Here is a 27,644-nt window from a genome sequence, read left to right as displayed (position 1 = left end):
AAGAAAAGGAAATGTCTGCCCAAAGGAGGGCAAAGACGAGGCTGAATAAGGGAGGGGTTCAAGCTGGAAGGAGGTTGAAGGCCAGCTCAGTGATCCAGAACAGTGAGCAGACAGAAGACACAAAAGTCAACATACGTCAACTGTCAAGCACCAAAACAAACTGGATAAAAAGCATCCAATTTCCTAAAATGACATACAAAACATCCGCCAGCAGCTCAGCCTGGATCAAAAAAGGGATGTCTTACCTGGGACAATAGAGACCGTGTCCCTCTCCCAGGATACGACGCTGACATACTCCTGCACAGCCGTAGGGATGAGGCACTTGAACACAGCTACATTGCCCCGCATCGAGCGCTGGTCCGCCACCCGCACAGTGTAGGGCTCCCTGAAAACTATACAAATTCAGACAAAACATTATGTAGGTTACCTCAAATTATGTCAATATCAATCGAGTCATGTTCTATTGATGTCGTGACGGTAAAGTTAAAAGGAACATAACCAACTAAATGCAGAATATAACTAGCTAGATGGCTACAGTAGCTAGCTATCAAGCTACTGTAGGCCTACCTAGCTAAATGGCTAGATAGAAACAGAAAGCTTCTTCCATTGTTGAGGACCTTGCTATCACACCACAGAGCATTTCAATAAGGCAGGCCAATATTTATCTAGCTCCAAAAAATAAAATAATGACCAACTTGTGTTCATCATTAAAAACAACCCATGAACAACCCTTTTTCATCAATTACCAAAGCACGCTTTACACATTCAGTGGAATTGATTCGACCGTTCTTGAGCTTTGTTTGAATGGGTCTAATAATCCTGTGTCTGCACTCTACATTAATAGAGCTAGCTTGCATTAGACAAGATAATCACTGGATGTTATTTTTCAACAACGGCATGTTATCGTTATGAATAAATAATTGTTTTTGTTCAGAACTTTACAAGGATGAGAAATTCAGAACACAAAAGTGAGTGCCCTTTTGCAGGCTGTTTTTTCCCCCGCAAATATGAGCAGGGGTTGATTAGCAAAATCTGAGAAAAGGCTTGGATCAGTCGAAAGGTTGCTAAGGAACTGGTGTTGGAATATTTTACCTTGTAACAGTCACAATCAGATACATGTTGTCATATGTTGTTGTTGGAAGGGAATTTTATGATTGACATTATTTTTTGACATCCAAGTATAAGCCCCGATGCTCCCCAAAAATGCCAATCCCTTCTGCTACCTGTTCAAGGGATGCCGCGGCCCAACAGAGGCCGCAGGCTACAGCGGATGTTTGGTTCATGCTAATCCCTTGTCTGCTGCAGCCGGGCTTTTGGGTCATGTGGGAATGAAGGCAACACCCGGCTGGCATGCAGCTCAGGGTCCTGGCTCAAATCCGCAACTTGGCGCTAGTATTAGTATTAGAATGAATATGAGTATTAGTTCTGGTTGGTGTTGGGAGGCAGAATATGAAAGCAGATGTTGATGGCAGGAGGGAAGGGGGAGGAACCGACTGGCCTGAATGAACCGCAGAGAGCAGATGCAGCGCAACTACTATGTCGTCCGGATTTACTCTGGCGGTGATTTGAGGTTACTATTTGTTTAGTAATTTCAGTCTCTTCTTCGTGAACCTCGGCTTGTTCTACGGCCGGAGGACTGCAACCCCCAAATGTGCTATTTTACAAGAGATGAGGTCTGTCTTATTAAAGCAGTATCACACAGTCTAATCAATGAAAAGCACCAATTAGGGTTGTTAATGAGAGATAATTAAAGAAGTGTGCTGTGGCTATATTTAGTCTGACACAGGAGGGCAGTTTGGAGAACTTGGGCGGAGAGGAAGGATGGAAGAGGGAATAAATGACAGCACAGAGGCAGCTTCTGGTCAGATTTTCCAAAAATAGACAATTTCCTATCTCTTCTCATTGAATTGAAGCAATAACTCTCTCCTGCAAACACAATACAAATACAAAACTGTTATTTTTGCTAATATAATGGCAGTATACACTCAAATCTGTCGTGAATCACTGAAGAACTGTCATGTGCCGTATGGTGTGTTGTTTTTAGGGCTTTTATGCCACTGATGAGTTATATCAGTATAAAGTGATACAAATCCTGATCATTTGTATCAGGTGTGTTGGAGGAGGGAAACATCCAAAACACACAGGATGTGTGGCGCTTGAGGACCGGATTTGGACACTCCTGTTCTAGGTCAATCTGCATTCGGGTTCAGACAGTCTATTTTGGGGGCAGGTGATCCTGTGAGTGAGCTGGTCTTCTTTTTCACATCCACTCCACTCATCATGCAGAGCCTCATTTTGACCTTTGGGCTGCTTTTTCTCCTCTATCATGCAGATTCTCAGATACTTTGCTTTATGACTCATCCCCCAACGACCCCCCTCTAACTACCCGACCAACTCACCAGCTTTGATGCGGATGTTGGGGCTGCGGATCTTGCCCGCCTGGTTCTCGGCAGTGCAGAAGTAGTCGTTGTCATGGATGTAGCTGTTGTAGGCAGAGGGCGAGAAGGGGTACAGTTGCAAGGTGCCATTGGCGTACACGTGACGGATGTGGGGCACGTCGTAGATGTCGTCGCCGGTGGCCAGGTACCAGCGCAGAATGGCACTGGGGGTGCCCCCTGCTGGACAGGGTAGGGACACCCCCACCGAGCTGGAGTAGGTTACCCTCTGCAGGGAGGCATTCACAAAGTACAGCCGGGTAGAGCCCACATCCTCACTGTGTACTAAAGGGGCAAAGAGAAAACACATCATCAGCCCCAGGTACAGGTGACATCCTTCAAATGTATTGCAAAATAATCAGAACAAATGTATGTCAAACACACAGCTGCAAACATCAGTCATGTGACACAGAAAGCCAGGGATTTGGACTAAAGCCTGTGGTGAATAAGGTAGATGGGCAGGGGGAGGAGCCTGCTACCTCTATAGAGTCGTACGCGCACACAAACAAAAGAGGAAGCGAGAGAACACTGATGATAGGTTATGTGATTGGAATTTCTATGCCAGACGCAGATTTAAGTCTTTTTAATCTCCTTACATATTTAACACACACACACACACAAATGCACGCACATACAGGACTTCTCCTCATTGGCACTCAGATTAAACACATACAGAGAAAGGCGAGTGAGAGGGAAGACGGAGGAAGGGGGTGAAAGGCCTTGAAAATTCGGGGGCGTCATATAAAGATTAGACGAGAAAATCTTGGAGGATGGACATATCATTGTCCTGTTTATCCGATTTTTATGGTGACTGTGTTATATTAGTACATACGATTTATGAGAAGTATTTACCTAATTGAAACCACACCTCAATTTTGGGGGTCACAAGTGTTCTTTTTTTTTTTTCTTCCGTACTGTTTCAGACAACCCAATACTGTCAATAAAATGACTATATTCTTACAGTAAAGTGTAGTTAATATAGTATAGCAGTGCTTTTATACCAGACCCTTTCATCTATTCTGGATACATAAAAGTCTGTCTGTACGAGATTAATGTGAGGAACATAAAAGTTGAAGGTAGTTGCCGTAAAAACGTCCGCTCGGTTATGATTTAACCCAAATAACTCCATGGAAGCTAAAAATGGATGTACTATAACAAAATGGGTTAAACACCTGCTCAACACAAGTGATGCTTGTAGATCAACACTGTCACCACTTCTCGGGGTGAAGTTAAACAACAACCAACGTTAAAAGTCAAAGTGCACATTTAAGGAGTAACAGTGCCCCAAATCTTGAAATTTATAAAACTGTGCAGAACGGTACAGATGGTATATGAAATGTGACTGGCATGTCCAGTGGTGATCTGAAAAATCCAGGTCAGACTCCCTCCCCACTGCAGATTACTGATAATGGCCCCTGAGCATAAAGCCATATTAAAGATTGCAATATCTATAATCTCCCAATGGGGGGACAGGACTAAAGTAGAGGAGTGCGGGGGTCACCCTGAGAGCTTGGGGGAGGAGCAAACCCTGGTGGTAGATTATATGCCCGGGGGCCCGGCCACACAAGGCTGGGGAGCACTGGGGACTGATGGAGCAGGAAGTGGAACAGAAACAGGATCAGAGCAAACTCCCACCGCTCAGTCTGTCAAACTGAGGCGGCGCAAACACGCAGTCACCACACACTCTACACTCACGCACAAACAAACCGAAAGTAGCTCTGTCACACTGGGAGGAGACAGTGTGTTGTCATGCTGCTGCTGGCACTCGAATAGCGTGTGGAGATTTTTAAAAAAAGAACAACCACCACCACCAAAATACAACGCAGTTAGCAGCATCCAGTGGCCATGTCATGAACGCAGGTCAACAGCGCTAGCGCGAGTTCATCTCAGACTCAATGAAGATGCCAGTGTCGCCTGATGCTCTCCATGTATCCAGAAGTATACGATGGTGCGCAGCATTTTTTGCATGATATAAAGTCAAAGTAAGAAAAAGAGATCCTAGCCACATGCCATCAATGGTTCCTTTGTACTCCGTACATGAAAAATGCATTTGGACGTTAGCTAACAATATTAATGAGGTACACCAGGAGACAGCTGACAGGGCGAGTAGCAAGTCTCACTCTGGATTGCTCGGCAGCCAACTGCAGGGAACGGAGACAAACATTCACACTCGCAGTCACATCTAAGAACAATTTGGAATGTTCAATGAACCTAATATGCATGTTTTGGGAATGTGGGAACTGGAGAAATCCAAGCAAGCACGGGGATTCGGATTCAAGCCCTCAATCTTACAACTGCGCTAACCACTCGGCCATTGTGACACGCTACGATATGTACCACTCTGATGAGATTGAATGATAAGAGTTTTAGATCCTAATGTATAAATAATTCATATTCAAAATATTCATTCCGTTTTGTGTTGTTAAACAAGGTAAGTAAATAAGAAAACCATTCCAGTTTGATCAAGTGCTGTTCTACATCACCACAAACTACAGAAAAATCATGAGTATTGTTAAATCAATACCTTTTTGATAGTGTCAATCAAATGTAAGCATTTTTGTATTTATATTTGTACGGTTCTACTATCGAATATCCACCAATTGAGCAGGTAGACATTGAGTTGTTACTGGCAAGAATTACAGTATATACAATACACGGTTTAATAGCACACTTTTTTTTTTCTTTCTAAGAAATCTTCAAAAAATGCCATAAAAAGCCCCTTCTTGTGAGTACTTGAAGAATTTGACTTTGACGTCTACATTTGAAGAGAAAATAGTCCCTATCACTCAAGCCTGCAGGCTTCCTCACCTACGCTGAATATTCCTCGCCCAAGAAGAATGCCACTTGGAACTTGGATCAAGTAATTATAATCAATGTCAAACTGCCCATCTTCTGCTTTTGTTTGATACCCCTGCATTCAAATTATCTTTATTTTTATTTTTTTACCCCTGCCTATCTTATACTGATCTACTTTTGTCCCCATTCGATACGGATCCCGATACTTGGGTACGTATTGCGATATTTAAATATTGTAAAAATATATATTAAAAAAAAACTGAGGCATGTGCTTCCAAAGTTTTAACTTCAGCACCATTTGACATTTATTCCCAATTGAAAAGGGCATAAACTATTCCAGCAACTGTTTCCGATACACAGGAGTGCAATAAATGAAAATTCCATTGGTAAAGCTCAACTTCAAGGACCTCACATGTTCCAAAAGTATGTTATAGAACATGCAAAACATAACATAAGGTATTAAAAGTATCGCGATATATTTTTTTAGTCAGCCCTAGTGTGTGTGTGTGATATATATATATATATATATATATATATATATATATATATATAAGTAGATTAGTACCAACGTTTAATGGGGTCTTTTCTTCACTTTGCCCACATTTCTACAAAGTTTTGTGTAACTTGTCCCACAAACAGAGAGTAAGGCAATCGTAACGCGTGGAAACACTGCAAATTCCGTACTTATTCAAGCACAGGCCGGGAGGGAGCGCGCTTCCTACAGTACTGCATGGGCTGTCAGAGCCGCAGCCACTATTTTATACATCCTGCCAGAGCGCCGCATGAATATGTATGTCGTAGAGGTAGAAGTCATAACCTATGCAAGGTTTCATCATGCATAATGCAGCTGATCTACGCCTCGCCAGGATGTGAGTGTGCACAGGAGTGTGTGCGCGCACAACACTCACACAGCTGTAATGGGAAGAGGTGGTAAACAAACCCCAGAGCCACCAAATGTTTCAACATACATGCGCCTTCGCACCCCTGTGCCCAACAAGAGGTGTAATAACGCATGTTTCCTCCATTATCGCCATCCATCTACATCACTGATCAATTTGACAGCATTCTGTATTAGATTTGGTGATAGAAACGACAAGGGGGAGGAGGCACAACTCAACCAGATTGAGATGTTCCATTGTCGTGCCGTTAGACGGCAAACGAGTTTATACTGATTCAACAGTGCCTGGAGTTGCAGGCATGTAAGCACTCCATTTGGCTTCATGACACAATCGATCGACAATCATTGTCACAGAATTGACCGATCTAGATCCCATGCTGCAACTTCACCAAAAAAAATAATAATAATAATAAATCTTTGACATCATTCTATCTGTATTGCAAGATAATTGGGGTTGTTTTTACATTTCATATTATTTCATTATATTCTCATTTTATCCCAGAGCTAAGAAAAGCATTTTTAGCATGCGTGAAAGCTTACATTGACGAACCCATCATCCATGAAATGGGCCAAAAACAACACAGTGTTGGTTCTGAAATTCTTAGGAGTTTCTCCAAAAATAAACGGAAGCAGCTTATTTTTGACAGCTGATGCAAATTTGGGGCTTTGCACAAGAAGCAGGTGCGTTGTCGCCACTCAGCCACTTTGCCCCAGTTTAGTGGGCGTGTAGCAATCATGAAGTGGGCAGGTACTTAAAAAATGAGCAAAGAATCGACATCAGAGCATTTCACAGGCCTTTTCCTTTTTAAAGTCTATATGGCAGGCAGACGACAAACCACACAGATGTCAAACTTAAACCGTGTCACCGATTCATTTTTTTTTGTGCATAAAACAGTGATGGCAAAATATTTTAATGGCATGGGATCTTTAACTAGCAGTTAATCAATTAGTCGATTCTTATAGCCATTCCTATTGTACAACTTTCTAAAGTTGTGGTTTTGCCCAAATGCGGTGCAAGCCTTTTGATAATGTGAGGAAAACTAAAGCGGAGGAGGCCCAAGTGGACAGAGACTCTGTCAGAAGGGGTGTGAATTGAAAATTGGGGGATGTCAGGAGATAAAGGTAGGTGTAAGCTTGTAGATAATCCTCAGGGGTCTCGTGTAAGTAGGTGGAGGGTGGGAGGAGAAGTGGGAGGGGGATGTGGTCGGGGTAACATCTAATCAACGGAGGGATATCGCAGTTCCCACCTACTGTCTTTCTGCACACCCTGTCCCCAACAATCTGCTACGCTCCCCACTAACATCACCCCACCAAGATACCCTAGGCCTGTGCTGTGTCAGTAAAAAAAAAAAAAAAAAAAAAAAAAAAAAAGTGTGCTACTTCAGCAGTCCCGTGGGACCTGCTCCCCCTCACATCAAAGCAGCCAGTTTCTCTCCTAATGTGAATATCAAATCTGTGGATCACAAGTCCCAGCACAGTCTGCATAAACGGCCCCTCCCCCCAGCCTTTAATTCTGCCTAGTGATGAGGGAAAGAGAGGGAGGGGAGTTGCTGCGAGAGGAGGAAACGATGGCGGGAGGGAGCGATGGAGATCGAACAAAAACAACCACTTGCTTCACAGATTTGACATTTGCCGAATGCATCTACCCAAAAATATGCGGGGCGGCCATGCAGCGTGTTATCATTTGAGTTTTGCTCCTGTTAGTTGAAAACGCAAGTTGCCATCAACAGTTCGTTTGACTTTGAAATGTGATTAGTGAGCATGGATTCCTGCAGTGACAGTCTTTCGATTCTCAACTTTGCGGCAAGGTTGAGCTGAAGTACAGCAATTAATTTTCTGGGGTCTGGAAGGCCCACTGACATGTTGTGTTCACAGTTAAACTGAGAATTTGTGATGATGAACGGGAAGGACATAATGGTGAAAATGCAGTCGTCCATCCGGACTGGTCCACATGCATTCATTTTTACAATCGTATACCTTGTACATAAATCATAAATATATATACATATACATAAATATCTGTTTTAAAAACAGCAGATTAGAATTGTGGAAATGGAAAGCTGCCTTAATAATGTCACCCAGTGGAGCCCACAGCTCTGTCATTGAGCGGTGCCTACTGCTCACATTGCAGCTTTAATTGTGCAGCCTTGCAAAGACAGCACTGGGAATTGGACTGCGGGGAGGGAGGGCGAATTTAGCATATATCTATTTGTGGAGGTTGAGCTGCATATGGGGGACACGCGAATGTGCCAGGGTGAAGGATCACCTTATTGCTTCGCGAGTGTCGAATTCACGTTTTCCGTTTTACTTAGAACAGCTCGCGTTTTAATAGGCGCCTCAAAAGAAGGCCCGCACGTGGCAGGCCGCTATACGTCAAATGGGCTTTGATTCGTTCCCCGCATATACAATTTAATTGCGGATACTACTCACAAACGGGACTAAAAGGTTTTGTAGAATATTTCAAATTGGTCGAAAATGACCCGCTTTGTGCATTAAGAAATTCTCGTTAATTACAGTACAGCTGTCTGCTACACGCGCGCGCCTTTCACCTCCCATTTTTGTTACGCTACTATAGTTTTTGCACTTACCGCATCGAAACAGAAAAAAGTGGGGGAAAAAAACTTGCATTTCTGTTTCTGAATTCATAATGTGTTGGAGCCATATGTTTACAACAAGCAAAACAAGGGTGTCCCCGTTCTCTGCATGCGCGCCATTGCTCACGCGACACACACGCGCCCACACGGGCGCGCGCCCGGCAGCGCGCGAACACGTCTGGGGGTCCAGGTGCGCCATTAGTGAGGAACATGACCGGGCAAGTCTGCAATCTGGCCCACCTCCCCTGCCTGTGTGTGGACACCCTGATTTGCGTAAATTCACATGCAAGAGGAGCCACCGTGACTTCATTAATTCCTCCTTCCAGTTGATAAATAAATTAAGGGGATATTTGATAGTCAGTTTGAGGAAAATAACATTTAAAAAGCACGAGGCAGGAAATGACTGATTTAAAATAATCAAGGTGCAGAAATGAACTAAATATATGTGTTTGTTTGAGTATGACTTCCACGTTTTCATTTTTAAATATCACATATTCGTTGATACAAAGGCTCGGATGTGGAGATGGTGCTTAATTTCTGCAATTTTCGATGCAGATGTGTCCAGATTATAAAGCACTTATAGCGAAGGATCAACTTGGAAGCAGGATCGGGGATTTATTTCATGAAGGAAAAAATGTATTTAAATCAACCATGTCATTCTCAGCGTTTACAAATCATTTTCAACGTTGTAGTCAGAGTGGCTAATTGCACCAATTAGGGCCTTTATGCGGGTTTATCCCGATTTAGCCAAAAGGGCCGTTGTCAGGGAAATGCCTTTTGTTCGTCATCAAATTACGGATCGAGACAAATTACCACTAATTACAAAAAAAATAAATAAATAAAATAACCGGCTGAAAAAAAACCCCGATGAAAATCACTGGTTCTGAGGAGGAGATTGGACACGGTCTGATCAAAACAGCTGCAATTAGCAAAATATGCAAGATGAATGTAAAATAATCATTACAAAGCACATACTTGCCTAGTGAAAACTTTAAAGGGCGCAAGAATTGTTGTGAATTCGTTGCGATAGCAGGCTCGATTGAAAGCTTTGCACGATTTCAATGTTTTCCACCTCTCGCTGTATTTGCACCTCATTCTCTCCATTCAGCCATTTTACATATTCATATCCCAACTGGTAATGCGAAAAACAATCCAGGCGTCACGGGCCCGAGCTTGAAAGCGCGCAGCTCGCACAAAAACACACTTTTCGGCATCACTTTCTCCAAAACATGCACATTTGAGCCGTCCTTTACATCTGAGTTAAAAAAAAAATCAATAAAAAGAAGAAGAAGGCATCATGTTTCTCTCTTAATTAGACGACGCATCAAAGCGGAAGCCATCAGGGCTCAACGCGAATTCATGCATTTACAACACTTTCGATAGATGGTCGCCTTTAAATCAACTTAGAAACTATCACATTCACTCAATGGGAATAAAAATGACAATATTTTATTGGTCTTACCTTCTTGGAGAGAGTACAGCAGGAGTAAAGTTACAAGCCACATGCCATAAATAGCAGGTATATTTTTGGGAGATATTTGCAATCCTGGCAAGCGTGTGGCGCAAGGGTTTTTTTTTTTTTTTTCTTTTTTTTTTTTTCTTTTTGGGGGGGCCAGGTGGGTCTCCGTGTTGGACTGGCGACTGTGCTCCCCGGAGGTCTCTCCAGCCCTGCCGCCCCACTAAGAATGGATGGGAAGGAGAAGAGCCTCAGCCCCGCCCAAGTCCCTCCTCTCTTCGCGGGACTAGCGCGTGATCAAATCCAACATTCACCAGCCTCCACAGGGCGAGTGGACCGGGTCTGGTCGAGAGGGTTCATCTGGTCCTGACCGTGGGCTCTTTGTCCATCCGTGCCCCAAAACCTGGGGTCTGGATCGCTTGGCACCCAAGGGAGGGCACCCACCTGTGAGGGCAGGATGACGCGGACTCTTTGCGCAATGTGGACCAAGACAATTACGCGCTACGTGTTGGAACCGACGAGCTCCCGTGGGACTAACGTTGCCTCTTTTTATAATTTTTTTTAACTCGCTCTTTCGACGATATGGATTTCCATTACAGCTCCTTTCTGTACAACACTTGTGGAGAAGGCAGTGAGAATGGAGCGCAGCTGTGTGTAAATGAATGGGGCAAAAAAAAAAAAGAAAGCAAGGAAAACAAAATTGCAGTTTTTTTAAGAATCATTAATGACATTTAAACACCAAATGTGAAAGTGTGTCTTCCTAAATTCAAATGCACAGCTAGATCACACCCACCTCATTAAAAATTCGAACTAAATGTGTAAATTATTGTACTGTAGTGTCAAAAAACGAATGAGGTGTAACAAAATGTTTTATTTAGCACAATGTGCGCTTGAAGTTGCACTGCGTTGGTCACTGACGCATGCATGGTCGTAATGTATTTTTTTTTTTACATGTATTACATTTTTTTTACACATTTACACGACGGTTTGACAACTTTCACACTCAAAGTTAGCACCCTCAGCTAATTTTCTTAATCTTAACCATTGCGCTAGGTTAGCTCTGCTCACAATTCTATCTATCTATCTATCTATCTATCTATCTATCTATCTATCTATCTATTCACTTCACTACAATCATATATCCTTGTTGATCTATCGATGCCAGCAATTTAAAGTGACAGGCAGTTAAATACTCTTCCACTAGATGGAAGAATGTGCAATTCAGTGAGTGCGCACCTGTTGCCAATCATTACAACAAAAGTTAATGTTCAACAGGCCCAGGTTTCACCCAGAGTAAGTGAATTCGTGAGTCATGAATGAGACGAGATCATCATCATTTGAGTATTTACAATGTGACATTTTAGTTTGGTGATAAGCGGTGCAATGTTCTACTGTAAACTATGTGCCATTTTGGCTCAAGAAAGGTCGGGAACCACCAAGTTCAATCATTCTGCACCCATCTGATAGCAGTAGATGTCTGTGTTAAAAATTTAACACACTGCTGACATCTGCTGGTTGAATATGAACATGCACAGTATACGCAACAATAATAACGCGACTATGGTTATGAATGAATCATCAGTTGAGTTTCTAAGCTGACAACAGTTGGTAAAACGAAGTTGAGGTCGTCAGTACAGTGAAAGGTCACAAAATGGACTGTATGTTGCTTGGCTGCTTGCAATGTCAAGGGGGGAAGGTTTTACCTACATGTCGTATGTATTGTATTATTGTCCTGCAGTGATTCCAAACCACTGTTGCGATGATTCACTCATTTTCGCATTAAAAAAAAATATATTTTTTTATTTTTTTTAAAGTAAGTTTGTTCTTCCACTAGATGGCAGAAGATACAATTAGCCTGTTCTCATTTCAATAGGCAGTATTCACATTTTACACAGGTGATATTTTTGTTTGGTGGTGTGCAATGTGCTTTTTGTATTGACACGAATAAATAAAAGTTGAAAAAAAAATGTTGTATAATGCTGTATGATTGATGCGGCGTCTTGTCTCACCGTTAGGTTTATACTGTTTTTGTTAGTGGTATGGTATTTCCTTTTTGTTTAAAAGATGTGACTAGCTTTCCACTCTACCTGATATTGTTCTAGTGTTCTACGTGTTTTTCTGTTTGATGCTTGGATGGGTTCAAAAACGTTACTTCTAAATGTTGAATTACTTTTCTTACATCTTGTTTATATGAAAACATACTTTGGAAATGTTTCCTCATGCTTTCCCAGAATTCCCACTATGTATTTTTTTTTTTTATGAATACAACACACAAACACAAAGATATGTTGACTTAAATTCATGTCTTCTACGTTGTCAACCGAGTACAAACATTTGTATTTTATTATGATCTTACTATTTTGTTATTTTATACTAAGAACATGGGGCTGGGGTTAGCACATCATAGGTTCTGAGGTTTGACTGTCAGCAATGAGACTATTTGGTTTAGATTGAACAAACCCTGTCAAAACAAGCAAGACAAGACATGTTTTGCTCCAAACTTTTATTTTGTTGTTTCAGTAATAAACAAGAGCGGATATACAGGGAGAACTTCTAAAGGCAAGAACGTCATCTGAGGGCGAGCCAGAGCCTCTTAGTTGAGTATTTGCGTGCAGCAATGGAGAATGACTTTGGAAGTCTATAGACTGCATATTCTGATCAAGTACAAGGGTCCAAACCCACAAGATGGTCCTTTCTGGATGTTCTCCATTCTCCCTGAAGTCCAACATCCGGCTCCAGATCATATTAAATTGTATTGCTTGCAATATAATCACAGTGACTCAGAGGATCAGTGATAGAATTTTTACTGTCAGAGCATGCACTTATTTTGTAATTTGCATAGAACTGGGGATCAGTACACTGTCCTCGCCATCGGAATATATACAAACAAACTTTAATGAATTAAATGTAGTCGAATCACTATACCGAGTTCACGTATAATACAAAATAATTCTTCACCCAAATGTTTCTTATTTTGTGAATTCATCTTCCAAAATGATCAACTTGGGTTTCCAAGGAGGAAAAGATTCAGTTTACTCTAGTGAAGTTCAACTTCAGCGAATTCACAGGTGCATCATGCACAATGAGGCATTTTCAATTCAATAAATATGGGAGTCAGTATTCTGGAATCATTTGCACCAGAAGGAAATATTTCAGTTTCTACATTTTCAACCTCGATTACGAGTATCAAGTTCCACCTGTATCTCGATAACTAAATTCTTCTTCAACCATTGGTATTCCTGCAAGTCTCCCAAACCTGAGAGTTGATTATCCAGTCATTGTGTCCTCTTTTGCAATATCAATCCAGCCTATTTCAAGTGTTCAAATGAAAACCAAAGAGTTTTTCATTTGAACCAACACTCTGACTAACCTGCAAGGACACCCATCCTTTATTGCTTATCGCCAGTGGTTAGAGAATGGAGGCACAGTATAATTAATAAAAGAAATTCCGCTCAAGCGTTTTGATGTAACACCTGTTGCAGGCGTGGGCATTCACGCTAAAGATGTTCTCCTCCAGAATTTGCCCCACGCTCCAGAGGTAATATTTTCAAGGTGAAATTTTGTAAATATAAAACATAATAGCAGTAAATTCATCTCCTGATTTGTTGCTCATCTTATGATTATCTTTGCTTGGCACAATCAATCCGTAGAACCTGGCCACATGGTCATCTAAATTCACAGAACAAGGCATCTTTTTTTTTTCCTGAACTATGAAAATAACTAATGGAAAACTAACACCTGCATGGAATAATACAGTGGGTAGGACAGGTTAACTAGGACTGGACACACAGAATGCATGGCCATAAGAATAGAATATGATTTTGTACTATAGCTTTTATTACTTTACCTCCCAGAGCTAAAGCTTTTATTAATTTCACTGCAATAGAGTATATAAGCCCCCCCCCCCCCCCCTCACACACACACACTGTTGTTGTTTTTTAAGCATTCTAAATGCGGACTCATGTCACATGCATGAATTGCATTGGTTATTTTTCATAGAAGCAGCAACACCGGTAAAACATTCATAGGAGTTGGGATGATTGTCTAATATGATTGGACTAGGGTGACAAGCTCACGATATTATCCCTATCTTTTTAATATTTGCATGTAGTGTGTTCACACTTTCGGAGGAACTAAGATGTAACAGCAGGCATCGTTTTTTTATCACTCAAAGAAAAAAGCAGGGGGGGCCCTCTAATTTGTCTCAAGGTACATTTTGAACGTCACATGGAAAATTACTGTGCAGTACTGCAATTTCCAAAGCAAATATGTTATGTGTTATTATGCAAAATATTATGAGATGAAGATTTAACCTAGCTCTGCTGTATGGCTACTTTAGATCGTTTTTCGTTTCTCTAGTGAATTCAAAATGTATGTATGCTACATTTGAAACTGTAATATAACTTGTAATACACCTAAAAAAAAAAAAAATTGTATGGTGTGTGTGGACTCCTCACACAATCACAGTCGCCTTAAACCACACTTAGATTTGAATCATAAGTATTCACAATTAAATGACTTGCTGTGTAAAAAGAAATTCCCTTAGCTGATGATAACGACTAATAAAGCCATGTTTGGCATATGTGCTTGGAAAAGAAAAAAGACAAGAAAATTTGACATATAGATGGTCGAAATATATAGAACTTAGGTGTCTTTGGTTGACTCTGTAAAACTGAGTGTAAAACTGTGCGCGTTTGACAAAAGCATCTAAAATCTTTTGAAAATCAAAGGCAAGCAGGCACGTTTTTTCCCCCAAATAATGTATATCGTGCTTCTATAGTACAATTCTGCAATGAAGGCTTACACCTAAAAGCACTCGTAAGGTTTCAAATGCATGCACTTCCTCATTTCTGTTTCGCAGGTTTGGGTTTTGAATCCACTTTCGATCCTGAGAGGCCATTTTCTGTGTTGTCGATCCCTGATGAAGTTACAAGGCACTCCTTACTGCTCGGCGGTTGGAGAAGGGGAGAAGGGGAGAAGGAGGGGGGCGTGGGGGGGGGGGTTGTTGGAGGAAGGGGATGCAGAAAAAGAACAGACATCAACAGCATCTCAAACATCAGGATCGGACCTCATCGAGGTGTCAGTCACAACGTTGCGCTCATCATATTGAAACAAAATGAATTGTCAGCGTTACCGATGAATGTCTGAATGAAATGTCTGTCACGCAAAAACAGCAACTCACTTTTTCTCCTCAAGCTTGGAAAGAACAAAGAGAGTAAAGTTCTTCAGCAGCATGAAGCCCATGAGCAGCGCAATAGCTCCGCCCACAGCCGAGGCTATGATAATCGTCACGGTGTTGTCCACCTCCTTCACTGCAGGAAACAGAGGAATCACTGGCCATAATATAGTACAGTACATGAATCTGTATGATTAATTACGTTGAAGCCGTAATGCATTCTGATACAGAATGATCAAATGAGGAAAAAGCTCTAGTTCTTTCCAATATGTATAGGCACATCATCAATTACAAAATGAATGCATATAAAACTAGCGATTTCCTTAATATGTGGTTGTGATTACAGTACCTTTACAATTCTTTATCAAAGATACCAGGAATTTTATGAATTAAAGTCAATAATACGCTTATGGACAGGGATGTCACTGGATAGTGGAAAAACAAGCTGCAACTGGGGTCTTGGGCAAAGTGGAGGGAATTATGGAGAATTTGAAATGGCAGTCAGTGTCAGCATAAAATCTTCAGGTTCCCGCTTGAAAACAAACAAACTAGAGCGACCTTTTGGAGTTACTCAGAGGCAATTAATATGGTGGAAGGTGTGTGCTGGCACCCACTTAACATGCATTTCAATGCATATATATATATATATATATATATATATATATATATATATATATATATATATATACAGTATATGATTTGAATACTTTACTTTCTTCTTTATGAACTTGCAGCATGTACAGTAGTGTCGTGTAGTGGAGTACATGTAGTACAATGTTTCCTCAATAATAAGTCAACACCTGTGTTCTGTGTACGCGGAACCAAGGAGGACGAGCTAAAGCTCTCCCTTCATGACCATAAAGAGTGAAAGAGTGACACACTCACACTGGTTCACCACAATGAGTTCCAAGATGGCGCTGTGGTTCTTGTACTTTTCTTTGGGGTTGCGTCCAAAGCAAGTGTACTGGCCTCCGTCCTCAAAGGTGACGTTCCACAACAAAATGGAAATGTTGTTGTTCTGGTTATTCCCCACAAATTCGAACCGATCTTTATACATCTTCACCTTTGGCACCACCCCCTCTGACGGTATCACTGCATCACACACCTGATGGCAAAGAGCAACGCTGTCAACCAAACCGGAACCGGCATGAACAAAAATCTCGCCGTCACGTTGAAGGGCTTACCGTTTGCATGGTACCATTGTAATTGAACTCCCACTTAAAATAAAGGTTCTCAATGCCAATGCAGCTGGAGTATGAGCAGGGCAAAGTGACTGTGCTGCCATTGATGGCATACAGAAATGGAACCTTGCCTACAGACATCTCCAAGGCCTGAGCAGACTTCACAACTAAGAGCAACACATTAGGATTAGACCAGCGTTGGCCAACTTTTTTTTTTTTTTTGCTTTCACAATGGAACAAATCTCACATTAGAAGACCAAAGAAAAATGTCACAATGAACATACAAACATGGCATTAAAACAAAACATATACTTTATATATGAATCTGCGACCGCTTTGCAGGTGTCCTGTCGCTCCCTCCTCCACTTGTGTTTAATGCTTCCATCTAGTGTGTATTGTGTAAACTACATGCTGACAAAGCTTTGTGCAGAACCATATAGGCTCAGGTGCAATGACGCAGGGAAAACAAAGCTTCACACGTGCTAAAACCAAAACAGCTGCGGTGCACCCGGTAATGAACTTTTGACGCCGTTTGTGGTGTGCAATTCGCAATTTGCTCCTGACAACGCCAAGGTCAAAATGAGGTCAAGCATCATTGCAGCAAATAGGGAGAGTGAAGGAGGTCATATGTGAGAGACTGCTATTGATTCCTTCACATCGCACCCTCGCTATCGCAATTCCTCTTCCGCGATGGTGCATGGTGAGTTTGCAAAAATAGTAACAGGAAGAGTGTAGCGCTACTAACACCTCTCCAGTGTTCATACTCCTGCCTGGGCGCTGACAATTACATCTACCACACACAATGCATTAGCGCCATGTCGTGATTTGCTGTCACCTTTTCCTGACTATGGACCACAAAAGGAAATCGAGAATTAGCGAGTCAAGCGTGACATTGCGATCTGAGTCATAGGAAATATACCAGTAGACATTTGAGACAGATATTTGAGACGTTTGAGAGTGTTTACTGAACTTCATTTCTGCGTCTTAACAAGTGTAATGCACCCAGAGGTACCATCGCATTAACAGCCTCTATGCATAATTCAAAGCTAATTGAAAACAAATAAGAGCATCATGTACATTAATGCCTAATGATTTTTGATGCTTTCAAAAAGCTGTAATCTGTCCTGGCCACATCCTACCCTCAAAATTGGATTCGTTAAATTTAGCAGATAACTTCAAGTTCAAACACATTTCAGCCACCAAAGCAAAATCACTAACTCATAATGCAAATTATGTTAACATCGTTGCGCAAAGGTCAGTTGAGACGAATTGAAATGACAAAATGCTATTTTGAAATAGACATTACCGAGAAGAACTGTGACGATCAGGTTAAAGGTTGTGTGTGCAAGGCCCAGCCGCAGGGCATCGACCCAGATCCCACGGACCTCCATGTTTATGTAAAATCAGCGCCCCAAACCACTTTGAGATCCAAGCCTGACTTGTGAAAATTTCCTTTAGCCTCGGCAGTTTCCTGGTTAGAATCTGGAAGCTTCTGAAGAAAACACAAGACATTGTTGACTACTTAAAAGTAAGTTAAGTCGAGTTACAAAGCATCCTCAAACTGTAAACATGCAAAAAGCGACATGACTGAGTGATGGGTTCAAACGCAAGCGGTAACAAAAGCCTACCTGCTTCTGCCGGGCGGCGTTCCCTCCGAGGCCCGCAGCGGCGGCGGCGGCGGCGGCGGCGGCTCAGCGGCCAACTCTCACCGTGCTGCACCGTCAGGGTTCATTCAAGGAGAATCGGCCAGTCCGCACTCTCACTGCAGCGGCTGCCACATTGCAGGAGCGGCCGGCAAGAGAGACAATTAGAGAGGAGAGGCAGCCGGACGGGAGGGAACGCCACCAGTGGAGACCCCCAAAGCAGCTGACTCCTCCTCCCATTCACCCCTCAGGCTATCTAACAACTTTTGCCTCTCCTCTACACTGGCTGTGTGCCACCTCTCTCCCTCATCCCTCTGTCCCCCCACCATCACCTTCCCCCACATCCCTTCCCTCCTCCGTTCACTCCCAGCCTCCCTCCCCCCGGCCCCTCTGCTGACTCGGGGTGTGTATGCGGGCACTTTTGTCAGAGTGTGTGTGATGAGCAGGGAAAAGTTCTGCAGTGCAGATTGGGCTTGTGTAATGCAGCCCCAGGGTCGATCTACACCACACGGCGAGCATTCATAAGGATGCATTTTTTTTTCCCCCTGATGCTGCGTGTCTGGGCTTGCTTATGCCTCGAGTGGCCCCCATCACAAACGTCGTGTATCGATGATGCATGCACATCCTATCCAATGTCCAAAAGGTCAAACTCTCATTTATGTCATACTCTGCTGTGATCCGGGCCAAGCAGCGTCAAGCGCATTGTGACATGAGTGGCGCAGTCATTTTTCACAACGGGACAGCTCCTTTAGAATAAACATGCGTTCAGTCATCAGCGGGAAAGACTGATGCAGTCGTCACTGCAGAGCATTGCAGAACGATTTAGCTCACAATAGCCAGACTTTATTCGTCATTGTCAGTTGACTAATGTTGCATTTTTTACACTCGGTGAGATTTAACTTGCACATTCATGTTAATTTTTAGTTAACAGTTAGGTGGCTAGGTCAGGGGCGTGGCGGGCATCGGGAATTACAGGGTACTCCTGAACGGCCACTCGATTCCAGGCAACAAGGAGACGCAATTACGCCAAAGCAAGTGAGACTTTGGGAAAAGTTAGCTGCGTATTAAACACAGCGGCTATGTTCAACGTGCGCCTCAGCTCACACTACAGAAAACTCAGCACATATGTTCGTACATGAACACATTTGATTGACGGGTAGGAGCAGGCCAAAAACTGTGTGTGTGGTTGGGACAGGGGGTCTGGTGCCCTCAGTGCTGCCCCGGTTGCACCGCCTCTGATCATGAGTAATTGACACCGAATGTGCGGCTCCTTCTGGTCGTGTGTGCCTTGGTTGGCCGCCTAGGGGCAGTATAATACAGACAAACACAGTATGTATGGAGACAGACATAGTCACAAATCCTTAGTAAGATGCAGTAATATTAGTCACTTTCTAAAAAAAATTAAATAAAAAAAATAGAAATAAGTATTGTCATATTGTCTGTCTACACGTGTTACATTTGTTCTCAAGTAGCCATTATAAGTTATCACCACGACACAAGCGTCCTAATATTTGAGGACTTACGGAGCAAGGTTGCATTTGTGTAACAGGAAGTCATTCGCGCTTATAAGCACATGCAGTTGCACGTAGACCTCAAGGGAGAAGCTTGTGTCTAATCTTTTTCATCTCTGAGAACTGCTGTGGTTTCATGCCAACGTTTCCAGGTAGGGAAAGGGTGGCGTTCTCCAGTAGGAGGTGGAGTAATGGGCGGTTTGCAGGATGTGGGCTTCTAAATGAGAGGTGATGTGGCCTGTTTGCAAGCTCACCACACTCATCCTCCGACTGGGCTCGGTGAGCGCAGTAGTGGGAAATCTTCCAAAAACAACAACAGGAAGAAAGAAAAGCTGTCTTGCCTCTGAGTGACAGGCTGCTGCTGCACATAGTGAAATTGTCTGTGTATTGTACATGTTAAAAATCTTTAAAGAGGAAGTCATATTTTTTTCCAGAATATGTTCTATGCAGGCTCACTAGTTAAAATACGGCATTCTGGTTAATATTGTGTTTGTGGAGTATAAGTTAAGCAGCAAAATGCAGCCACTTTTAGCCATCTCAGGGGGCGGCCATTTTGTCACTTTTGTCAACTGAAGATGACATCTAAGTTGCTCAGGGCTCAGCTAACGACCAATCGCGGCTCACCTGTTTTCTGAACCTGGGCCATGACTGGTCATTATCTGAGCCCTAAGCAACTTTGATATCATCGACAGAAGTGACAAAATGGCCGCCCCTGAGCTAGCTAAAAATGGTTGGATTTCTCAATATAATCAAAATGCTGTGTTTAGACGAGTGGGTTTGCATAGAGCATATTCTGGAAAAAAAATGTTTGGGTTGACTTCCGCTTTAAGTAAACTTCATATTTAAAAAAAAAAACACATCCACTTTCACAGTGATAGCATTAAGTACACACTTAACAACATTTGCTTAGTTTCCACACCAGTAGACTTGTCATTTCAGTCTCATACTAGACACAAATCTCATTCACACTTTTTTCAAGGTTCCGAACACCGCACACAGGTGTCGCGTCAACAAAATGCAATGCCATTCAACATAATCGGACTGTCGTCATTTCTTTTTTAGCGTTCAGACCATAAAACAGATTCCATGTCATGCTTTCAAATAGTTTATTGCAGTTACAAATACAATTCTAGACTATTTGATAAAAAAAAGTATACAAAATCAAAATACAAAATCAAAGTGCAAAGTTACCATTGTAAAGAAGTAAACAAACCATGTTGTCATCTTACGCGGAAGAACCATTAGGGAGCCAATTGATACTTTTCATTTGAAAGCACTATTGAAGTGACAAATGGTGCTTGATAGTATGTTAGTGTGGTGTTTAGTCAGCAGACAATCTTTGTAATCCCCAACACGCTGCCTGTGCTTGCTTGTTCTGATAAAACAAAAATCACGCCACATCACTTGTGCATCAGGAGCGGCAGTAAAACACAGCCAAACAAAGATAGAGCACAGTGACAGACACCTTGAACAAAAAGCGAGACGGCACAACCATCAACCCGACAAACCGCTACACAAATACGAGACTAGCACGCATTAGAGCGCAGATTCTACACCAAGGCCGAACAATCCGAACAACGTCCATCTCACATGCAAGGCCATATACGGCCATTTCGGTCCCGTGGTTGGTAACTGCTTCACTTGGCCCTAATGCAACTGGACTGTAACGGTATAAAGGGAAAAAATTGGTTGTTCACCAATAATCCATGGGCTTCTCCTGAAAAGAAATCGGTTGTGTGGTTTTGGTGTACTATTGAAGAAACAGATCAAATTCATACCGCTTGTCGTTGCGCTTGGCAAAGGTATAACAGGGAACGGCTGGGGTAACGTAATTACCACTTAATCGTCATCATCATCCCGACTTAATCATCATCATCATCGTCACCGTCATCATCGTCATCATCGTCATCGTCATCATCGTCTTCTTCACTGCCGTCCTCCTCGTCATCGTCTCCACTGCTCGGCTCAGACTCTTCATCATCCGAGCTATCAATTTCCAGTGTCTCCGTCGCAAGAGTCAGATGAACCGCTTCCTCGGGTTTACTGATGCAGCCCAGCAGTCGCGCAATTGCACACACACACACATACACAAAATGTGAGATGGGCCGCTAATAGCAAAGTAAAATCAGCCAAAAGCCAAAAGTGTATTGTACAGCAATACCCAGAATGCTCAGCTTGACCCTGCTCGCAGGGGAGAGGGGGCGGTTGGGGGATGGGGGGGGGGTTACTTAAAGCCACAGGAGCAGTCATTCAGAAAAAAAACTGGTTATGGTTGTCTAGGGATTTGGCCTCTGGAGTTGATAGTTTCGTCACCTGTATTCACAAAGTACAAAAAGGCAAACATACTGACTCGCAGCCGCCCATAAAGAGGAAAAATTTGACAAGCCAGAAAATGTTAATCTGCTCATATCATAATTTCAACCCATAAAAACAACCCAAAAGACAGGATGTGACTAAATTCGCAGCAGCAGTTTTTTGTATTGTAATGCCTCACTGGAGCATAACGTACATGCAGTAATCGTGTTTGTAGTAGTTGTGGACTACTTCTTGTTACATGACAAAGATCAGGTGATCAAAACTGCTGCTGTGAACTGGGATGAATTATTTTAAGAACGATAGCAAGATTCCTCCATATTCACATCTCCTACTTGGCAACGTCACCAAAACGACAACATGGTCAATTGGCAAGTTTTTGTGAACCGCAGAAATCTGTGATACATAATATCTAACACTGCAAAAGATACATTCAAATAAAGCTCAACATGTTCACATTGGAGGAGCAAACGTGGAAGAAAACACTCCCAAGCTGTCATTAGTCTCTTTCCCGAAATAGCCACACCAGTCCCGAGAGGAAGAGCAGGAGAGGAGCGGCGGCCCCTGCGACTCCTCACCACACGGTCGGGTCCTTGCGCTTGCGCTCTGGCTCCTTGCGCTTGGGTTCTAGCTCCTTGCGCTTGGGCTCTTGTGCGTGCATCTCCATGCCCTCGCCCCTGTGCCTCCTCTTGACGAACTTCACGGTCAAGAATGCACAAAGGAGAATCAGGATAAGCACACAGCCGCTGACGACTGCGATGACCAGGATGTTGATCTCGGAGAGGGAAGCTGGAAGCAAAAAAACCAAAAAACAAAACAAAACAAAATAACAGTGATGATAGGGGGAAGGCTAAACATTCGTTGGCGAGCGGCGTCAACTGCAGCTGCAGAGAGCAGCGATAACATTTGTAAAAGTAAACAAGAAGGTTTCAGCAGTTATTCATGCCTTGACACTGACGTCTGTCATACCTTTTGATACAAAGTATACATCTACTGTATCTAAATAACATACATTGTAGTGAACCAGAATGCACAAACATGGTTATCATCAGTTAATTTAACCCCGCCCCCACTGAACAACACCTTAAGAACCTCTGAGAGTACAGACCTTCACCAAGGCCGAGCTGTTGACATGCTCGTAAGTGCGTGTGTGTTCGATTGTGAGTTGGCAGGACTTCCGCAACCATTACATGCACAAGTGGTGAAAGTACTCACATTCTGTTTGCAAGTAGAAGTACAGATAAAAACAACTTTAGTAAACACGACTAGAACATGACTCAGTTGAGTAGCGAGTTGAGATCTAAATGCTGATTTAGATCTGGAGTAGAATACTGTGGAATTACATCATTAACATTCAAGTGAATTGTTTTTTTTATTTTTTTTGTAACAGTCAAATGAATGAAAATGTCCAAAAAAAAACATGATAACAGTTTTGGTAGCCAGTAAATTTCTACAACAGAAAAAACATATCTATATTTCCGGTACATTCTGGCGTGTGCATATGATTATGTAAATGATACATAGTGCATGGTAGAATTTATTTGGATAAAATTTGACTGTTTTAACCATTGCAGTGACTGGCATGCTGGAGCCTATCCCAGATGTCTTTTGGCGGTAAGCCATGTACACCCTGAACTGTTTGGCAGCCAATCGCAGAAGAATAATTCACTCAAATTCAAATTAACGGTCATTAAATCCTATGGAAAGTTCCCAAAACAAAGACAATGGCCAACAAAAACAGCAAATCTAACTCCCTATATCCATGTCCGCGACTGCTTTACAGAGAATGACGCCAGATTGCAAAGATTACACACTGACAGAGGTGACCATCTGTATGAAGTGGAACACTTAGTACCTTTGGCGACGACTCTGAGGTTGGTCTCTCTGTTATTGCCGTGCACATCCGGGCGGTTTCGCACGTTGCAGATGTACGTGCCGTTAAACGTTGGTGGCACCTCATGGAGGGTGATGGAGGCGTCACTTCTTGTAACATCCCCTGACCACACCGCGTGGTCTTTAAAACGTCCACTCTTAGGAGGGTACGGTATCTCCTGGTAGTAGAACACCTGACAAACATGCACAAATAAATGTGTTTTAAAAACAATAATGATAATAGAGTATCGTCGCTGTCCTGTGAAAATCACTTATGTCCAATTTTGGAAACTTTTTTTTAATTTTCACTTTAATGCGATGTCTGTAACGCGGAAACATGATTCGTGTAAAAATAAGAAAATGAAAAAAAAAAATGGAGATAAGTGTTTTTCGCATGACAGCGATTATATATATATATATATATATATATATATATATATATATATAAAAAAAAATAAAAACTTTGAATATATTTTCCGGAATGAGCCAACAAAGGCAGAAGAGTAGAAAGGATGACACACAATTTCCCTGGACATGTTTTTTGAGGAAGCATCTATTATTTTCTTCCACTGGGCTGGGATTTAGGCTTGTTAGGTTTCGCCTTTAGCAAAACGAAAATGTCACAACTGTCTATAGTCACTGCTTTGCAATTGTTCACTGAAAAGTGGGCCGATTAAGAAGATCTGGCATGTGTTGGCGTGTTAAAGGCCGCACAAAGAAAGTCACCACCCTCTTTGTGTTGAACAGGTTTGTACCTACCGACTCTTCTGTTTTAGAATTCAGTGGACGGTAGTTCCAGGACACGATAACAGACTGAGTCGACACGGGGTGACTGGAGTGGAAGGTGCACTTGAGTTTAACCGTGGTGCCGTTCACCGCCACCACTTCAGACGGCGCATAGATCTCAATCCCTGAGACGTGTGCCACTCCTAAATAAAGAGGGGCAAAAAGTAAAGAGTTGGACTCATTGCTAAACTGTTAATGATTGCTGCAGAGTCTGAAGGTCAATGTAGCCAAGCTGATGACAGGCAATGAATATTCCTTCTTCTGAGACAAAGAAGAATCCAACAATTTCCAGTGGTGTACACCAAAATGAAATGAATATACATTTTGCAGTTATTTTCTGTAAGTTTCTGTTTTGTGGGGAGGAATGCCAAACAATAGCTTGCAACATGATAAGTGCAAGGACGTGGTTATTTTTGTAGGGGTGTGTACGTTGCATATTGCCATCAGCAAGTATACTGTAGACCTGATAGCTAAAGTGAAATCCACACAGGAAGCTTTATACATGAGAACACATGATGAATAACATTTTAAATCCAACTTGTACAACTACAGTGGTGTCTTGAGATACGAGTGAGCCAACTTATGAATTTTCACCACACAAGCTTTTTTTGGATCATACTTTTTGTAAGTTAACTTGAAAAAATAATTGAATAATAAACGGCAACCATTTAAAATAATAAAAGTCACAATCATTTCCATTCAATTGTAACATGAGTAAAAATTCTGAGTCACTACCATATTAACCATTCAACTGATTTAAATCACTCACAAGTGTTTCCCAATTTGCCTGCTCAAACACGGTATGTGTGCGTGTGTGGGTGTGTGCGTGTGTGCGTGTGTGTGTGTGTAAATCAGCAAATCGGATGCCAATACTAATAATATCATTGTGTTCAATCAGCAAGGTGTGCCTCAGTGACACACCTTCCTATTGCACACATACACGTGGTACTAATCAACATAAAGGCTCCTTGGTAGTATAATAAAGCAATACAAGACTACATTTAACAATTGATTGTGGCATATTAGCGGGCCCTTTCTGACAATCAAATATCCCCTCAGGAAGTTGTTTTGTCACCGATGTTGTTTTAATGGAGTGAAAGGAAGTGACATTTGACTCATTGACCACCCTCACCTTTAAATGAGCATTTTCACATTGCACAGCGAGTCAAACTGTCGTACATTCACCTTAAAATGTAATACTGGAGCAACTGTGCCATTTTTTTTGAGTGGAATCTATCATGAATCAACAATATACACTCAAGATCAAAATATTTGGTACATCAGATCCAATACAAGAGCTGTATCAAGACAAGTGCAGTTACAGTTTACAAAGATAAAAATGCTAAGTTCTGACTGACACTGTCAGCGAGGCATTCATTTATGATGCGTGTGTGTGAATGCCAGGGGTATCTTTTTAAAGATAAATCTTTAAAAAAAATCACGTTTGTACCAGAGTGATAACTACATGTCACAATAACAGACCCAGCTTTAAGTTATGAGAAAGACTTGTTTTGAATTGTTTAAAGAACATCACTATATGACTTGGAACAATTTGCACAGCGTATTTTCGTCATTTTATTAAATCAAATGAATTAAACTATTAAACTAAGTATTGTAAGACACTTGTTGAATTACAAAATGTCTGAAATCCACAACTCCGGTTATAGGTTGACCAGCAGGCCATGTGAGTCAAACATGTAAAGGTGCTAACAATAAAATACTCATCTAAAGGTCACATTCTAGCAAGGGGCTTCCAAGCGAAACGTATCAAACAAAAACACAATGCATGGATCTGTCGCGGAAGTTTCTCTTACTCTCACCTGACAGGACGAAACCTCCCAGGAGAAGCAGTTGCCATGTCGGGCACATGAGACTGACAAACATCGATGCCGTCTCAACTCGGACAGTCCCTTCGTAAGAATATAAGTGAGGCAGGCATGTATTTTCCCACCGATGGAAAAAACAAACAAAAAAAAAAAACTACGTGTGAACTCCGCTTCTTCACTCCACTCCCACCGTGTAAATCTTGAGTCACCTCTGCGAGAAAGAACACACCTGATGGGCGGTGTTTGGCCACTTCTTGCATAACCTGTTGCTCTGCCTCCTCAGGTCGTCTCCATGTACCTCTCGTTTCAACTCACATATTAAAGAGTTTTCTTCTTTCTTTTTTTTATTATTATTCTTTTAATCCAAGTTTGCGGGTCTCTGCGGGTTATGTATAATACTTCCTGACACAAATTTAATACCAACAAGCTTTGCCGCCACCTGGTGGCCAAAATGCGATTATGACATCGGAAGAAATCTCTCTCTCTCTCTCTCTCTCTCTCTCTCTCTCTCTCTCTCTCTCTCTCTCTCTCTCTCTCTCTCTCTCTCTCTCTCTCTCTCGCTCTCTCTCGCTCTCTCTCTCGCTCTCTCTCGCTCTCCCGATACACACACCTCCGATGGGTAGTGGAGCGAGACCATTTAACGATTTAAAGAAAAGAAAATAATCTAAAATATACAGGGAGCCAGTGAAGGGAGGCCAGAATTGAAATTCGAGCTGAAAGATTTTGGACCAACTGGAGACGCTGGAGGGAGCACTGGTTGACTCAAAAATAAACTGCATTATCCAGCTAAAACGTAACAAAGGCATAGATTACTGTTTGAAGCTATTGTGAAAGGCAGCCAGTTGCCTAAAATAAAAACAAAAAAAGGCTGGATTTATGAACAGCACCAATTCTGTCAAATTTAAAGCCTCAATTTGAGTCTGTTGGCTTTAGATAAGACGCGAGGGGGCCCACGTAAACAGGGTAGGACGTACAAGTAAAACTGGGACTAAATACCATAACTTCTGTTTTCTTTTCGTTGAAGTTCAAGACGTTTAGTGCCACTCGGGCTTTGATTTCCTCCACACGGGGCGAAAGTGTCCTTTTTGCTTAATGGGACATCTTACTGTGATCGGCATAGTTGTGAAATACTATGCTGACTTTCTTAGTTTGGAACG

The 27,644-nt window shown here is 42.1% G+C and overlaps 3 protein-coding genes across 11 annotated transcripts in view; all 3 read right to left on the bottom strand.

The window, feature by feature from the left end:
- The window catches only part of LOC147133213 (cell adhesion molecule DSCAML1-like), a 53,280-nt gene extending 42,571 nt beyond the window's left edge, over positions 1-10,709 (bottom strand). For 3 of the 5 annotated variants that reach the window (XM_086012601.1, XM_086012603.1, XM_086012606.1), the window contains exons 1-3: positions 8,718-8,880; positions 2,400-2,720; positions 246-392 (exon numbers count right to left, since the gene is read on the bottom strand). In XM_086012601.1, the coding sequence (XP_085868727.1) occupies positions 246-392; positions 2,400-2,720; positions 8,718-8,775 (526 nt within the window). In that variant the 5' untranslated portion in view covers positions 8,776-8,880. Of the gene's footprint in view, positions 1-245; positions 393-2,399; positions 2,721-8,717; positions 8,881-10,185 lie in introns of those variants that run through there. The other 2 variants (XM_086012602.1, XM_086012604.1) reach the window with 1 other exon arrangement.
- A 3,385-nt stretch (positions 10,710-14,094) lies between these two features.
- scn4bb (sodium channel, voltage-gated, type IV, beta b) lies at positions 14,095-18,430 on the bottom strand. Of its 2 annotated transcripts, none has more exons than XM_086013354.1 (6): positions 18,165-18,430; positions 17,843-18,028; positions 16,540-16,703; positions 16,241-16,460; positions 15,362-15,491; positions 14,095-15,123 (listed from the first exon to the last, which is right to left on the bottom strand). In XM_086013354.1, exons 2-6 carry the CDS (start codon positions 17,925-17,927, stop codon positions 15,024-15,026), a joined length of 699 nt encoding a protein of 232 aa, XP_085869480.1. In that variant the 5' UTR covers positions 17,928-18,028; positions 18,165-18,430; the 3' UTR covers positions 14,095-15,023. The 2 variants fall into 2 exon arrangements, with proteins under 2 accessions (XP_085869480.1, XP_085869481.1); XM_086013355.1 differs by having other exon boundaries at positions 17,843-18,025.
- Positions 18,431-20,782: 2,352 nt separating this feature from the next.
- Positions 20,783-26,766, bottom strand: mpzl2b (myelin protein zero-like 2b). 4 transcript variants are annotated; one of them, XM_086013231.1, is made up of 6 exons: positions 26,482-26,766; positions 24,635-24,804; positions 23,859-24,069; positions 22,582-22,792; positions 21,527-21,733; positions 20,783-21,407 (listed from the first exon to the last, which is right to left on the bottom strand). In XM_086013231.1, exons 1-5 carry the CDS (start codon positions 26,543-26,545, stop codon positions 21,553-21,555), a joined length of 837 nt encoding a protein of 278 aa, XP_085869357.1. In that variant the 5' UTR covers positions 26,546-26,766; the 3' UTR covers positions 20,783-21,407; positions 21,527-21,552. The 4 variants fall into 4 exon arrangements, 3 of the variants coding, with proteins under 3 accessions (XP_085869357.1, XP_085869355.1, XP_085869358.1); XM_086013229.1 differs by having other exon boundaries at positions 20,783-21,733; positions 26,482-26,764; XM_086013232.1 differs by lacking the exon at positions 20,783-21,407 and having other exon boundaries at positions 21,582-22,003; positions 26,482-26,764.
- Positions 26,767-27,644: the final 878 nt, after the last annotated feature.

This window comes from Filicampus tigris, chromosome 17 (genome assembly GCF_054856515.1).
Source record: "Filicampus tigris isolate MCC_2025a chromosome 17, RoL_Ftig_1.0, whole genome shotgun sequence".
Lineage (NCBI taxonomy): Eukaryota > Metazoa > Chordata > Actinopteri > Syngnathiformes > Syngnathidae > Filicampus > Filicampus tigris.
This window is presented reverse-complemented; position numbering and strand designations above follow the sequence as displayed.

Coding starts and splice junctions, on each gene's coding strand:
- scn4bb (XM_086013354.1), bottom strand. CDS start 17,927: ATGGAGGTCCGTGGGATCTGGGTCGATGCCCTGCGGCTGGGCCTTGCA. Junction 15,492..16,240: donor ACTCATTGTGGTGAACCAGT/GTGAGTGTGTCA, acceptor TGTTTCCTGCAG/TGAAGGAGGTGGACAACACC. Junction 15,124..15,361: donor TCCAAGCTTGAGGAGAAAAA/GTGAGTTGCTGT, acceptor ACCGCCGAGCAG/TAAGGAGTGCCTTGTAACTT.
- mpzl2b (XM_086013231.1), bottom strand. CDS start 26,545: ATGTTTGTCAGTCTCATGTGCCCGACATGGCAACTGCTTCTCCTGGGA. Junction 24,805..26,481: donor GGGAGGTTTCGTCCTGTCAG/GTGAGAGTAAGA, acceptor CTCTTTATTTAG/GAGTGGCACACGTCTCAGGG. Junction 21,734..22,581: donor CGCAAGGACCCGACCGTGTG/GTGAGGAGTCGC, acceptor GGGCTGCATCAG/TAAACCCGAGGAAGCGGTTC.